We start from the raw sequence: 15,484 nt of genomic DNA, 5'->3' as shown, positions 1-15,484 counted from the left end.
TATTTACAAAAATGAGTGACTAGTTAGCTCATGACAAATTTAAACAAGTTTGTGATCATGTATAGTTGATGTACACTTTTTTCATACACATGGTACGTTATAGATGACTGCATATATTATTAAATGAGTACTGATTTTTCATGACAGCTGCAAAAAAATTTGTATTTTTTTAAATTTAGACATTACTGTTTTAAGTCTGATTTATTATTATGAATAAAATTGATAAAATCGTTAAAAAATTAGATATTTTAAATAACTACAATAGGTCTTAGGTGTGGTAGAAAATAATAAAGCTCAGTTTTATAGTCTTCCTTTTTAGTTTTATTTCATAACTGATAAGTTGCACACTGTCTGTGATTTTTAATGTAGGTACAACTTTGTTTCTAGATTTGTGTTAAAAAATGTAACATAATACTTACAATTATACAAAATAAATTGTTTTTTTAAACTTATCTAAATACATTATCTTACAAACAACATTGTACTTTACCTAGTGTTTCAAGGACGTAGCAATGCATCTCGTTGACTGCTATGTCAAATTTAAAATTTTAAGATTATAATTATCATCACCAGATGGCGCCTTATGTATTCTACCAATTGGTGTTAGATAACAAAACCTGTAAATATTAACAAACTTTACATATACTCACGTAATCGGTGATCTACATTCTGTGAACAACTGCGACGTATTCTTATAAATATCGTTTTTTAAATCTCATACATCACATAGTAATTAATTTACACGTTATGATACATAGTAAGTACCCAAAACAACAGTTTTAAATTTCAGTTAATTTACAGTTTTAAAGGATGAAATTGGCAGAATTCCTATAATTATTTCAAATCACATTATTTACTTTCTGTGACTGTTATCTTATCTAAAAAAATATGCTTTACCAACAACTGTTTGACTACCTACAAACTGACACGTTTAAATTGCACTAAGACTAGAATCACACTGTAGTAATCAGTAACCGTTCTTGTGAATGCTTACTGGTAATAGCATATTTATAAACAAAGTAAGGCAGAAAGATGGCTTAATGATGAAGGTAACTACAATGATGATGTATGTTAACGATGCAAACTGCGACTCTTATTACGAACTAGTAATTCATTAGTAGTCAAAGTATCAGAAATTGGACTCTGAACCAGACCTGACTGAGTACTGTGAACACTGCGACCCTCTCGAAATACAACTATAGTCCTTCTGCGAAGAAGAATTACCTTTTTCCAACAGAACGCCTGCTTCCATTTCGTTCATTTCCTGCGAATTGCTGGAACTATTGCTCGAGTTCCCCCTCTGCCGAACCATATACGGGGTGTTATTTGGCGACGGTGTATCACGCCCCTAAAACCATTCCATTTATAAAAAACAACCTTCAAACTCGACACGTGTTAGTCGTCAAAATGATCATTAAGACATGTTTTCGTCTCTCCATGCTATGTTGTATTAGTAAAATGCCATGTCTTAATGCCGAAAAATCAATCAAGATTGAGGATTAAGATAAATTTTATTGGCAAAATATCACATGACGTTTTTCGAGAGAAGATAATTAAACACACAGGTGATCACAGCAGTTATGGTTATAGCAAAAAACCAAAATTTAATACCCCGATCCATATTTTATTTACACGCTCTCACTTTCAAAAGTCTTCTCTCCAACTGGGAAAAAAGCAAAAGTTTTACTGCAAGTTTTATGTATTGGGCAAAATCAATCAATGAATTCGACGATATGTTGATTATAAACTCACTTGTTTTGATGGTCCGCAGCACGTGTTTTGAACGCAGTTATCGCTATCTGTGGTTTTTGGGCAGTCTAGAACACAGTCTTCGGTTTGGTCGTTATCGGTGACTTCCGGAAACGCTCTAAAATCTATAAACTCCGGTTGGATTGTCGTCGAGTGTATACCTTCATTGTGGAAGAATTCTTTTACTTTTTCTGCTATTTTCATATATTCAGACAGATTTCGGCACCTGTAAACAAAAAAGTCTACATCAATAATAAAATTACATAAATCACACAAAAATGTACACTGTTAGTTATTTATAGTTTTCATATTTTATTTTATACAGAAAACATATGCTTATCCAGCAGTCTACTTAGCAGGAAACAATAAATGTACAGTAAAATAATATTACTTTATCGTTCTCTGAGTAATCCAATTAACATGGGAAGATATTCTACATATTAAAAAATACAATACATATTGTGTTACCGTGTTGAGAATGTGTAATACAATTATGTATTCTGTTAAAGCAATTTAAATATAATTGTTCTAATAGTCATGTAGCTTGAAATTAAAATATGATGGCACTGTTATTATTTCCACATACACATCAGATATTCTATACGCATAACTAGTTTGTCGTTTATCAAGACCCTCAAAATTTAATTAAGACATACAAACACACACAATTAAATTACAAGTCGTAAGTCGAGTGATCAAGGTTTTTGCACGTTACGTCGCGCATTTAGATGCTCCATTATTAGTCGAAAGTCTAGTCCAACCAATTTGATTTTATAACAACTTATTTTAAACTCCAAAATTTTTTATGTGCAAAGTGTAGAAGCGATAATGTAAATTTATCAAACACAAATTGTGTGAATAGTACAACATACGTATATACAAGATACATGGTGGCGTCCCAACAACGATACACATAATTAAGGATTAGGATAGTAGAGTAAAGAACTGAAAACGTAGCCAAAAAAATTATTTTCTAGTTTCTACCAAGTGATGAACGTAAATTTTTTTTTTTATATATTAACTTAAACCACGTGTAGGAAATCACGAAATATGGCATCTTCATAAGTTTATGATATTTAAGCTTTATCTTCATAGCAAATATTTTTCCTCTTACCATTATGCGCTAGTATATTATATTAATTATCTTAATTTTTGGCAATTATTTGTCCGTTTAACATTACCAATATGTGTGTACTTAAGATTGGTGTTGGTTCCTCGTGCAAATCATTGTCAAAAAGTATACGCTGAATATGCCTGGTAAATTTACATAGTCAATCCTCTGCATTATCTTTTGAATAAATTATCTCGTACACTGTTGTGTTCACGTAGACTTAAGGAAATTGTTTTCACAGAGATATTAGTAACAATTTATGAGTCTGGACATTGCATTATCTCTTATCACATTCTCGTTGGGGTCATTCTTTTGTTCATAAAATAATTGGACTCAAGCTTAGACCAGTTGTTTAGAAAAAAAATGGTCGAAGGTGATTTCGACAGAACTCCCTCGCCTCTGAAGTACAGTCTAACAAATCCCGCTTCTTTGAAAAATGAAATTAGATTTTGCGATTTTTATTTTGTGATAACCTCTACAAAATAAAACCAGCGGCATAAATAACACCCCGCAAAACAGATAACTAACAGCAAAAAAGTATTTCAGCATTTTGGGGGGATGTCATCACGTTTTTGGTGGGAATGATCAGACAAATTTTGGTTAATGTTTCACCATTTACACGATATTCATAACATATATCAAAAATTTGGCAACAATCGATACAGTAGTTTCGTTACTTAGGAAAATGCAGAAAGATGGCAGACAGACAGACAGACAGACGGAAGACCTATTGTTTCGTATTCGAGGGGTCATGAGTTCATGAAAATAAATGAATGACAATGAAAATATGTTAAAAGTCGTCGAATAACTCCCACTACAACTATGCACTGCACTTCATAAGCGTTTGAGAGGCAGCATAACGTCAGACTCCATATATCTACTCGTTGATAATATATACTAATTAATGAAATGTTTGATCAAATACTGATGTTCAACATTTCCATCCAAGAAAATTGAATTATTTGTGTACGTGTACAGAATTACCACGGATGATTTAAATATTGTTTCCATTTTTTGTTACAACTCAAAAAAAAAATAACTAGTAAAAGAAATTCTAATTCAAAATGTTTTTTATTACTTCCCGAGCGTAAGCAAAGGAAGTATTGTAATCGAGTCCGTCGGCCGACTCTCTACTTTTACGTTTTCTCGATCTTTCATGACCCCTAGAAGACGAAGAAATGGGTCTCCCATTTCCGTCTGTCTGTCCGTCTGTCCGTCTGTTGTCCCGGATTTTTATTAGACAGATAATCTCCGAAAGTACTCGACCGATTGTTGTGAAATTTTGTACTTATATTAAGACTATCATGTAGATGGTAAAACGTTAACCAAAATTTGTCTAATCATCCCCACCACTAATGCGATGACGTCACTTCAAAATTGTACATAGTAAATGGGTTTTCAATTGTATAAAATAACATAGTCCTACACATGTAGTTTACAACTCTGAATCGACTTTTCACCCGAAACGTCCAGATTTTTGGAAAAAAAATCAAAATTATAAAACAACATTTTGAAATTTAATTTTTAATCTGCTAACCAGAATGCTTTGAAATGTTGCAGATGTTTTAAGGCTATAAAGAGCATCATAAAACTTTAGTCAAAAAATATTTGCTTATCCCCTCCAAAAACTTGATGACGTCAGCTCGAAAGTTTGCCGAATAAATCATATCTAAAATGTACAAAATATGATCAGTCTGTACTTGTGATCTATCACTCCATTCATATTTTTTGGATTTGCATATACAGAGTGACTCAAAAAAATTAATGAATGCGTAAATATATTTTATTGATTTAATCAGGAACTACAAAACGGAATGCTCTGACATCTTGCAGATGTTTTAAGGTTATAAAGAGCATAATAAATGTTTAGTCAAAATATATTTGCTTATCCCCTCCAAAAACTTGATGACGTCAGCTCGAAAATTTGCCGAATAAATCATATCTAAAATGTACAAAATATGATCAGTCTGTACTTGTGATCTATCACTCCATTCATATTTTTTGGATTTGCATATACAGGGTGATTCAAGAAAATAAATGAAAGCGTAAATTTATTTTACTGATTTACTCAGGAACTACAAAACCGAATGCTTCGAAATCTTGAAGATATTTTAAAATTATCATAAGCATGGTAAATTTTTGATCAAAACGTATTTGGTCGTCCCCCCTAAAAAATTTATGATGTCACCACAAAATTTTGCTGAAAAAATCCTATCTAAAATGTACAAAATATGGTGAGTCTCTTCTTGTGATTTATCATTCCATTCAAATTTTTTCGATTTGCATATACAGGGTGACTCAAAAAAATTAATGAAGGCGTGAATTTATTTTATCGATTTAATCAGGAATTACAAAACCGAATGCTTTGAAATCTTGGGAATATTTTAAAGTTATTATAAGCATGGTAAACTTTTGTTCAAAATGTATTTGTTCATCCCTCCTAAAAAAATTGATGACGTCACCCTTAAATTTTGCTGAATAAATCCTATCTAAAATGCAAAAAATATGATGAGTTTGTACTTGTGATTTATCATTCCATTCATATTTTTTAGATTTTCTTAAGAGGTGGTTCAAAAAAATTAATGAAGTCAATTTATTTTATTGATTAAATTAAAGGCAACACTTATTATTAGTATTACACCCCAACCAACCCCATTTGGTAGACACAAAATTTGTTAAAGGAAAAACTCGGTTGAAACATAAGGGTAGCACGCTTATTTACATCGACTTTAACATTACAGACCTGCATTTGTTTTATGCGTTCACTTGGTTCCGCGAATGTGAAATAGACATGTTTATAATCAACCAATTGTGAATTTCACCGTCAAGAATTAAAATAAAACCCAATGTTTTATATAATAAGCGGAAGTCGAAGCAATAAAACCGATGGTCATTTTGTTTACAGTTTCTCTGTTTGACTCTCACGTATGCTGTTACGCCTGTCATCTTAAATTAAGAATGTTTATACATACACGATTTTCAGTTGCCTCTGATACGTATACGTGAGTAAATTGTTTCGTTATTTTATTGATTATTACAAATCAATATTCAAAACGACCCAATTCATTTTCCCGAAAATTTGAGAATATAATAATTTTATTCTTAGTATTACACTACATCTATCCCAACTGATATACGTGTCCTTGCAAAAATGTTGATGACGTCATCGCAATTTTTTTTTAAATTCCCACTACAAAAATGTAATGAGAAAAAAAAACACAATAGGCATGCAGTCGTCAAGTTTCCGACAGCGAGGGAAGTACTGTCTAAACTCTTTAGACCAATTTTTGTTACTAGTATTATGCAACTTTTTGAAAGAAGAACAGTAATATCGATTTCTTTTTTTTAAACACCTACTGCAGGTCGTTTAGTACTTGATGATCAAAATATCATCCATTTCATTCTTTTACAGGAAACAACTGTCATTGTTATGAAGCGCAGATCATTGCGGATTTTCATAACTATCAAAACAGGAAATGCAATAAGCCAGCAGTGGGTTTTCACACCATAGTGAAAATGCTAAAATGACAACCTATCTAAGATTACCACATCCAGAATAATATACTGACCACATGTTCCGGAGAAATTCATTGACCTTGTTAGTTAACAATAATTAATAAAAATTGATATTACCACAAAGATACAATATGAAGGACAAAATAGAGAAGGAACTAATAATAGAAATGAAGCACGATCCAGTATCCCCAACAATACAAATCCGATCGCAAATAACATTATATTAAAATTTTCTGAAACCAATGTGTCTCTAGTGTATACATACACCTGTAAAATTCTCTAAAAGCCTACCCAATTTACTTGCCTACTGGTGCAGAAAAAAATCACTTTACTGCTAATTATTGTAAATGATTATAAAATCTACGAATTGACTACGTGGGATCATCGATTCGAACATCAGCAATGTTTGGATTTTCCTTAATCCTAATCATATTTAACACATTAATGTCGTTTTTTTAGATATTAAATTAAGCAAAAAGCAACAATTAAAAAAATTAGATGGATTATTGAAGACTTCCTGAAATTTGTTTGTGTTTAAAATGCGTGTTGGGCAAGTCACCATATTTTACAGCCTTTACCAATTAACTTAAAATAGAAGAGAACTTTATTATATCAGACACAAATCTGAATACTTCGAAATTTAAGTTTCATATGTAGTTACAGATGAAAAAAAACGAAGAACACAATACCTTCAATCACACAGGGAGTTCCAAGAATTTTTACATAACAATCTGTAAATTTTAGTCATCAATAAAATACAAGATGAGAAGAATCACCCCCTAACTGACACACTACACTGGTTAATAATTCAAGCGAATTTACCCCTATCACTTTGGGTCGAAACTGCGGCCAGCAAAAAGTAAATTATAAATCGTTGTTTGATGTCAGTTATTTTAGGCATTTGGATGGATCGATTACGTGCCGAAAATGTAAAAAAGTAGAAATAGCATTAGAAATCATTTTGTTCTCTGTAACAAATATGGTGTTATTATAGGTAAAAGAGAAAAATGGAAACAGATTTGGTTTACAACGTCTCGCAAATCAAAACAAATTAGTTCAAAATAAGTCAGTGAGATGGTAGAAAAAATAAGAAAAACAATTATGCATAGCTGAAAATCAAATTACTCGCCAATGCATTGAAAAGTGTCGAAGTATTAAACGAATTTGACAAGATTTTTTCAATTTATATGTCAGTTTTCATCACAATGGTCAAGGGGACGAGGTTCTAATGGTACAGTTATAGGTCGATGACAAGTTTATACCATAAATAAATTTTGAGATTATGCAAGCAATTTACCAAGTTCTTAGAAATGAAAGACCCAGGAGAATACATTATTTAAAAAAGAATTAAGTAGATCAAAGAGCTCCTTCGTTGTTTCAGGACGGAAGATTGCAAATTATTTATTACTACGTTCATGAAAAAGAAAATGAAATATGTATTGTATCAAAAATTCTTAAACGGAATCAGTAAAAGCTGATACATATATTTAATTCTACTATATGCCCAGACGTCATTCTTATTATTATTAGCGTTTTTAGTCAATCCAATGACTGAGCAGTCATTGTTGCGAAAAGTTTTACCTTTATTAAAAGGAACACATTTAACTACTTTGATGAAATCCAATAAAATGAGATCTATATGGGACTTTTATCGTTCTTTTAGTTGTAAGACTATTCCAAGTTTTCTCACTTATCAAGTTATCTGTATAACTTTTTTACAGACACATTCAGTTTTTCGTGATAATTTTTGTGGGGTGAATCGTTTTAGAGATAACCTAAATCTATAGATTTATATCCTTTGGAAAAATATTCTTACAGTAATAAAAAAACTGTGCATTACATTAAAGAATTTGATATCTAATCAGTGAACCAACAACCCAATAGTCTCCAAAAAATCACTATTTGTTGATTTTGTACATCACACTTGCCTTAAAACTCTCTGACGTTTTTTGCTCAAATTGTTTGAATCATTATTAAGAACCTTTATGAAAATTTCAACGTTAGATCAATTTTTTGACTTCAAACTCAAACATTTTTCTTCATTCGTTGTATGTGTTTTGTTCAGAATTAATGGGTCGATAAAATGTGGGAAACGTGCTATACATCATCTGTACGTAAAATTAAAACCCAATAAACATGGCGGTTTCTAGCATTCGTGAAATTAAATACTTTACAAACACATCATTAAAAAACTAACGCATTATCAGCGAATTGTAGTTCTAAGTGATAAAAGAAAAAGTTGTTAAGAATAATAATATAAGATGATAATAATAATATCTTAAGGTAGTTGGTCTGAACTTATTTAGACAGAAATTCCATAGCACCTAAAGTCAAACACTGAAACAAATTCAATATCTTTAAACCAAAGGAGTATGCTATTTTGTAAAATTGAAATAGTATTTGCTAAGCAAAATGTTCACGTGACGTTATTAGTATGTTGGTGGAGATGATCAGACAAATTTTAGTGAGCGTTTTACCATCTACACGATATTCCTAACATACATTTGAAATTGGACAACACTCGGTAGTTTCGGAGATTATCTGTCTAATAAAAATGTTAGACAGACAGACACGGAAATGGGAGACCTAAGTTCTCGTACTTTACGGGTCATGAAATGTCAAATTCGTCGGATGAATCCTATTACAACACTTCCTTAGATTACGCTCGGGAGGTTAAAACTCAATAATATTGGCGTAAAATATAAAATAAACTATTACTACTTACTTAATATGAGCAGAGGCGATGATTCTGTCGCCAGCCAACTGCCAGACGTGGAACTCATGGACTCCCACTACTCCATCCACTTTAGCCAGGAGCCTCCTCTGTATGGCATCAACTTGTATATGTGTAGGTACAGTTTGTAGCAAAATAAGCGCAGAGTCTCTCAATAACGGCCACACAGAATTCATTATCAACAATACCAGCAATATGCTCAAAGCTGGATCTATGTAATTTCTGTATTTCCACGAAGTTAGCCAAAACACCAACGCCGATATAATTACAATAACGGAGCCCAAAGCATCCGACAGCACATGAAGAAACACTCCACGCATATTCATTTGTCCGGCAGTACTGTACGAATGTCCGTGCGAAGACTTCTCTGGCGGAGGACTTGGGTAAGTTTCGTCGTTCTCGTTATCGTCCGTCATGGCGAGTTGTGTGAGACGATTTCTGCTGTGCGCTAGACGCCCGTGGGAGTGACCGTGACTGCTTCCATGTTCTGAAACGACAGACTCCGTCAGCACGAGGACTGTTAGAAAAGTGAAGTTACATACCATGGAACAGGAATAATCCTATGACGTTAACTAGTAGTCCCAATGCACCGACTATGACTAAAAGTTGGGGGTCGTGGATAGCCTCGCTCTCGATGAACCTTTTGCAAGCTTCCACTGTTATGGAAAAGCAAAGAGCTACGAGGAAGACAGCGTTGACGAGTGCTCCGAGGACTTCAGCTCTGGCCCAACCGAACGTGTTTTTCGACCATTTTTTCGGAGACATCTGGGTTTTATTTAGCATATTAACTTATATTTTCCTGTATACATACAAACTTCTACGTCTCTCACATTTCAAAAATTTAACTGTGGTATTATAACATTTATATAAATATTCGAGAGTTGCAAAATATACGACGTTTGATGTACTCTTAATTGAAGTCACCACTTACATTTATAGAATATGAAGGTGTTTTGAATTATAAAGGTACATGTTTTATTAACCTATTAATGGAAAAACGGAAATGAAATGAGAAGAACTTAACACAGATAGTTCGAGAATAGTAATTTATATATAGTTATAGGTATAGGTACAGTTGCTACCACTGTCAAAACTGTCAAAAAAATAGTGTGATTTGAAATTAATACGTCGAAATGTGGCGTCGATAGACTCAAATGCCGTCACGAATGTGGACGAATGAATATAATATCATATTCCAACAAGAAAGCGTCACCGAGAGATCGGGATGGCACATGACAGTGTGATGAATAGAGGATCACATTATTTTTGCAACTGGTAAGTCAGAAACACAATTATAATATAAGTAGAACGAGCAGTAAATGAGTTTTTTATTCATACTAATGCACTAATCCACGTGTTACATATGTAATTTTATTTACCATCACCTTTTTTAACAAATGCTTCTTTCATAAATACGAAAATGAAATCATTTTTACTAAAATTTAAAATTAAAAAATAATGTATTTAGAGTGTGACATTTGCTTGAACAAGGAGGTTTTCTACAAACGTATAGTCTTTGCCATTTCTATTGAAACACCACTTGTTAATCGTAAATTTGGCAACGTTCATATTCAGACAGTTTTCTAACTAAAAACCGTTGTCAATCAACCGAAAGCTGTTACCAATTGCTAAATTTTAAGCAAAATCAACAAGTGGTGTTTCAATAGAAATGGCAAAGACAATAGCGTCAGCCGCAGTCTAATCCCGCGAATAATTTGTTGAAAGCCGTGGAAACCCAAGTGTTTGTTTATAAATTGATTGAATAAATTTGTGCCGAATTTGTCTTCACTTCTTGCGGCGAACTAAATGAATTAGATTCTTACGGCTATTGAGAAACGTACAATTATTGTTTAGCAATCTTTAGTGGAAACATTAATGATGAAATAAAAATATGTAGAGATAAAAGTAGTCATTTGTACAAAATATAAACATTGTACAGTAGCGGTCATTTCTACGGAACCACTCGATAAAAAGTCAAGTTGGTAGCCCTGTCATCTAGTACTTTACGCCGAACGCGGTTGGTAGCGGTAGTTGACATGGCAATCGAAATTAGCACAACACGAATGTTTCGGTTGCCCTCAGCTATGCCGCACTGCATCCCGTGCAGACTGTATGTTCTGTTCATCTATTTATTAAAATAAAATATCTACATTGACAATGGGGCCATCTAACCTGTCAAATTTTTGACACATATGTTTTCCCCCAGAAACCCGTCAAGGTCACTTACACCAAACAAATTTTGAAAATTTACACTAGGGAGTGGTTCTATAGAAAAGATCGCGACTTTATAATATGTACTCGAAAATTTAACAATAAATTTGCGAGAGTCTGTAATTCTTTTTAGGTACTTTAACTATGTAAATTAATAAAAGTGTATTACTAAAAACCTACTCGAAAGTAATATTCAAAACTGCAAAAAAACGTATATAATTACACCTAAAAAATGCAATCTAGTCTATTAAAAATTCAACGAGTGTTACACCTTCATTATAAAGACTTTAGAAAGCGTTACGTAAACTGATAATTGCGTTATTAACATTAGACTGTCACAGAACACCTTAACATTGACTTTCGGGTAACATTATTAAAATTGCGTGTAAGAGAAAGTGCGATTTGACTTTCGTTACGTTACTAACCTCTTCATTTTCATCAAAAAGGCATTGTATTTTTGTAAAATGCTTCCTCCTATTTACACACTTGGTTTCACAACAAAATTTAGGAGCTCTATTATGAAGTTTTAATTTTTTCGTCAAATTATTTTTTTTAATTTTCAATTATCGTGCTAAACGAAACCATTTGAGGACCAAACTGTGCCACCATTACACACTTGAAAAATTATTTTCAAAAGGAATGCGTCCCAGATAATTAAATTTGAGAGCCGTTATGATGTTTATTTTTGCTATTTTAACAGTTTCAGAGGAACAATTTTTTGGATTTCGGGTCGATTTTCAATTAACATATTTAATATTTTTTCAAATGACGTCATTACCTTTTTCGAGAGGAATAAATTTAGGAGTTTTCTGTAATTATTATATTAACGTTAATGTCGTATCAAAATCTTAAGGACGTTTGCAAAAAACTTTATTTTTAGGATTTATAGTACGCATAAAAAACAGTTTTAAACCGTAGATCGTGGATATAACGTTTTCGATGACGTTATTGATTTTAAAAGCCGCTAAACTGATAAATTTTTGTTGACGTTGCATCGCCTTCATCATAATCTTGAAGTCGACTTAAAATTTCAAGCTGTTCAGTAGTTTTGGAGATTATTGGTCTAATCTATTTGCAGCAATATGACATACAATAATCAGAAATCAGAGAAAGGGGAAACCTACATTTTCGCATTCTACGAATTAAAAAATTACTTATTTAGCGCGGGGAGTCAAAGTTAATATTTTATGACTTCCAATTCAACACATAAAAGTAGGCAGTGCTTCTCAATAATAATATTAATAAATAAATAAAAATTATAATTGTCTACAACATTAAAATAAGGCAACTAACGTTAAATACGTAATGTGAATTGCAACTTTCTATACGATTGTTTTAAGAAATCCATACTCTTGCAAAAAATTAAAATAACTTGCCTCATTTGCCAAAAATTTGTTAACTGACTAGATAAATTTGTGTAAATTTTACCCAAAACCAATTGCAAGTATATTCACAAACTGCAACTATTAATTTTTCCCTTACATTCATAGTCTAATATTTTTATATTTTTAATGATCTGATACTAAAGACAATAAAGAAGTTGACATAAAATTTCTACAACACTTACAGAGTTTTACAATTTTAAAAATCTGAGAGATGGGAAGCTTTAATAAAATGCATACAAGGTATACATTTCCGGATGTTGTTCTTACCTTGACTGAAACGAAGGCTACCATTAGGGCAGCAACATCGCTTAACATGTGAAAACTGTCGGCCACTAAGGCCATCGAATTTGTTATGTAACCTACTACAATTTCGACGAAGAAGAACGCTGTCGTCAGCCACAGCATCGATAGAAGCCGACATTTTTTACCGGAAAATTTTCCCATTGCGTACTGAAACAAAAAAAAATAATAAATTTATAAAGAGGACTGATAGTTCTTATAACGATAGCAATAAGTGCGTGTTTAAAACACACTTATTATATAAACACATGGTCATAAGCAAAACTTTAGTAAAAAGCATTTTCTAGGTGTGTTGAAAAAATAAAAGGGTTTAATTGTTATAATAAAATGCAACACTGTTATCTACAGATATACTCACAATGCACCTACATAACCAACATAACAATGATCATTTAAAAACCGGATATAGTGCATGATTCTCTCAAAACTGGTTTGCGATAATGCCAACATTTGAGTTGCACAATGCAAAATGATAAGAAATGCTCCGGGAATTGTAATTCTATCATTTGCAGGAGGGCACGGTCATAAAAAACATGTACTCATGTAAACTATGAAACGAGATTGAATTTTTATGTAACGTTTCTTTGTCATATTCTTTAGTTTAGTTTACTTCTAGAAACACAAAATTCTGTGTTGGTAGAAATGTAAATTTTAAAGTTATTTTTGGCTGACGGCAATTCAAAAACAGTTTAATCACATTAATCTAATTTAAACGATCCCAGACAGAATTAAACAACAATAGACAACTGTCTCATCAACTGAATTATTTCGTATATAAAAATGTCAACACATTTTTACATTCAAAGTCTATTTATCTAATAGCTGTTAATGATGTTTGCATAAAGTGATAACACTTTTTTGCATGTCATAATTCCTCATAGTTTCAAAGAAACAATTAATTATAACAATTTTAGAAAAAAGGCTTTTATGTTGTTTGCTCGATTAAAATTTCAAACTGATGACCTCAATTACACAATTCTGATGTTCACAATGTATGTTTTTGAATATAATTCTGTCGTAAGAATGTATATACCTGAATCCATATGCAAAGTTTTAACAATGTTTAATACTACTATGGAAATACCCAAAAGATGCACACAGTTAAACGAAACTGAGTAAGTGTAACAAATAAAATATTGTGCTTTGGACATATCAAAATCTTATCTGTCTAAGATTGATTGGTCTGTGCAATAATATTTAGAAACTACATGGAAGGATTATCCACTACCAATTTTATTAGTTTAAAAATGGCGTAAAAACTAATACAATCGTATCTAATATTTCTATTCACGGCAACCATAAATTAAAGAGTTTACATGACTAATGGGCAAATACATTTTAACTGATAAACACAGGAATTAGAATGTTCTTTAAAACTATCCAAATATGAAATAATCTTGTTGTTTTCAAGTTTAGTTGGACATAAAATGTCATTATTACCACCTCAACTCCACTTCAGCAGTACACGTATCAAAAATATAAATTTCGTTTTTTAACTAAAACTTTTACATAAGCCGCTAATAACAGAAATTGGTCTTTTGATATGCTGACTACTAACAATTCAATTTTGTATCGTAAATTGAATGAAAATTTACGACTAGGTTTTAGGTTCCTACATAGAATTATATGAATTCACACCGTTCTAAGCAAGTTTACTTTAAGTGACTATTATCAAAAATATGTTAAAGAGCGGTAAATGGTAAATTTTTAGGCAAGAATCGAAGCTGTTTTCTGAAACCCTAAGTCATAGTCATAATTGATATTAAAATTATGAATATTTAATTTTTATTTCATAGATCAATTACGTTTTTCAGATGATATGTACATTTCCACACAGTATATTTATTTTGTACTGACACAAAGTATTTCTCGTTGTCTCAAAGCATTATTTAATTAATTACATAAATAATTTCGGAGGCTTCCACGGTCGGAATCAATAGATGATCGTTTTCCGGATTGGAACCGTGTAAATTGAGTTTTTGGGCTCAACGAAAGTGCGAAACGTTAAGCCCAAAAACTCAATTTACGCGGTTCAAATCCGGAAAACGATCATGTAATTATATAAATATTTGTTTAAAACATGAGTTATAAATAAATTCAAATTTGAGCTACATAAAAAAAAATATGGTTTACGAACAAACAAGTTGTAAAATTTAATTTTTTCACTTAAAGCCATTTTATCACAAGTTTTGCGTTGTCTGTGTCCTTCATTAGTTCATTACCATGTATATATGTATTAGTTCAAGTGCACATTATATAATCTGCAAATCAAAATAGTGATAATAATAATCAGATGCATTTAAAATGTCCTATACACTGGCTTGTACAATAAGAAAGTCGACAATGTTTTCTATAAAATTTAGGTGATGTAAAAATTTCATAAATTAAAAAAAAGATGATAGTAAACTGTTTAAAAAAAACTGCCTCCGCATTATAACAGCGAAATGTGTGGAGACGTTATATTTAAAATTTCTTAAC

At 31.7% G+C, this 15,484-nt stretch overlaps 1 protein-coding gene across 5 annotated transcripts in view; it reads right to left on the bottom strand.

Annotated features, from left to right (window-relative positions):
* LOC135130906 (proton-coupled zinc antiporter SLC30A1) overlaps positions 1-15,484 on the bottom strand; it is a 41,396-nt gene that overhangs the window by 22,953 nt on the left and 2,959 nt on the right. Inside the window, exons 2-7 of one of the 5 annotated variants that reach the window (XM_064058395.1) lie at positions 12,974-13,156; positions 9,653-9,875; positions 9,102-9,597; positions 1,753-1,975; positions 1,225-1,348; positions 299-617 (exon numbers count right to left, since the gene is read on the bottom strand). In XM_064058395.1, the coding sequence (XP_063914465.1) occupies positions 604-617; positions 1,225-1,348; positions 1,753-1,975; positions 9,102-9,597; positions 9,653-9,875; positions 12,974-13,150 (1,257 nt within the window). In that variant the 5' untranslated portion in view covers positions 13,151-13,156 and the 3' untranslated portion in view covers positions 299-603. Of the gene's footprint in view, positions 1-298; positions 1,349-1,378; positions 1,664-1,752; positions 1,976-9,101; positions 9,598-9,652; positions 9,876-12,973; positions 13,157-13,364; positions 13,451-15,484 lie in introns of those variants that run through there. The other 4 variants (XM_064058378.1, XM_064058386.1, XM_064058370.1 and 1 more) reach the window with 4 other exon arrangements.

Source organism: Zophobas morio, unplaced genomic scaffold (assembly GCF_036711695.1).
Source record: "Zophobas morio isolate AGI-343-1 ecotype UQ-CSIRO unplaced genomic scaffold, CSIRO_AGI_Zmor_V1 ptg000002l, whole genome shotgun sequence".
Classification (NCBI taxonomy): Eukaryota; Metazoa; Arthropoda; class Insecta; order Coleoptera; family Tenebrionidae; genus Zophobas; species Zophobas morio.
Note: the sequence above shows the minus strand (reverse complement) of the source record. Positions and strands in the feature narration are given on the sequence as shown.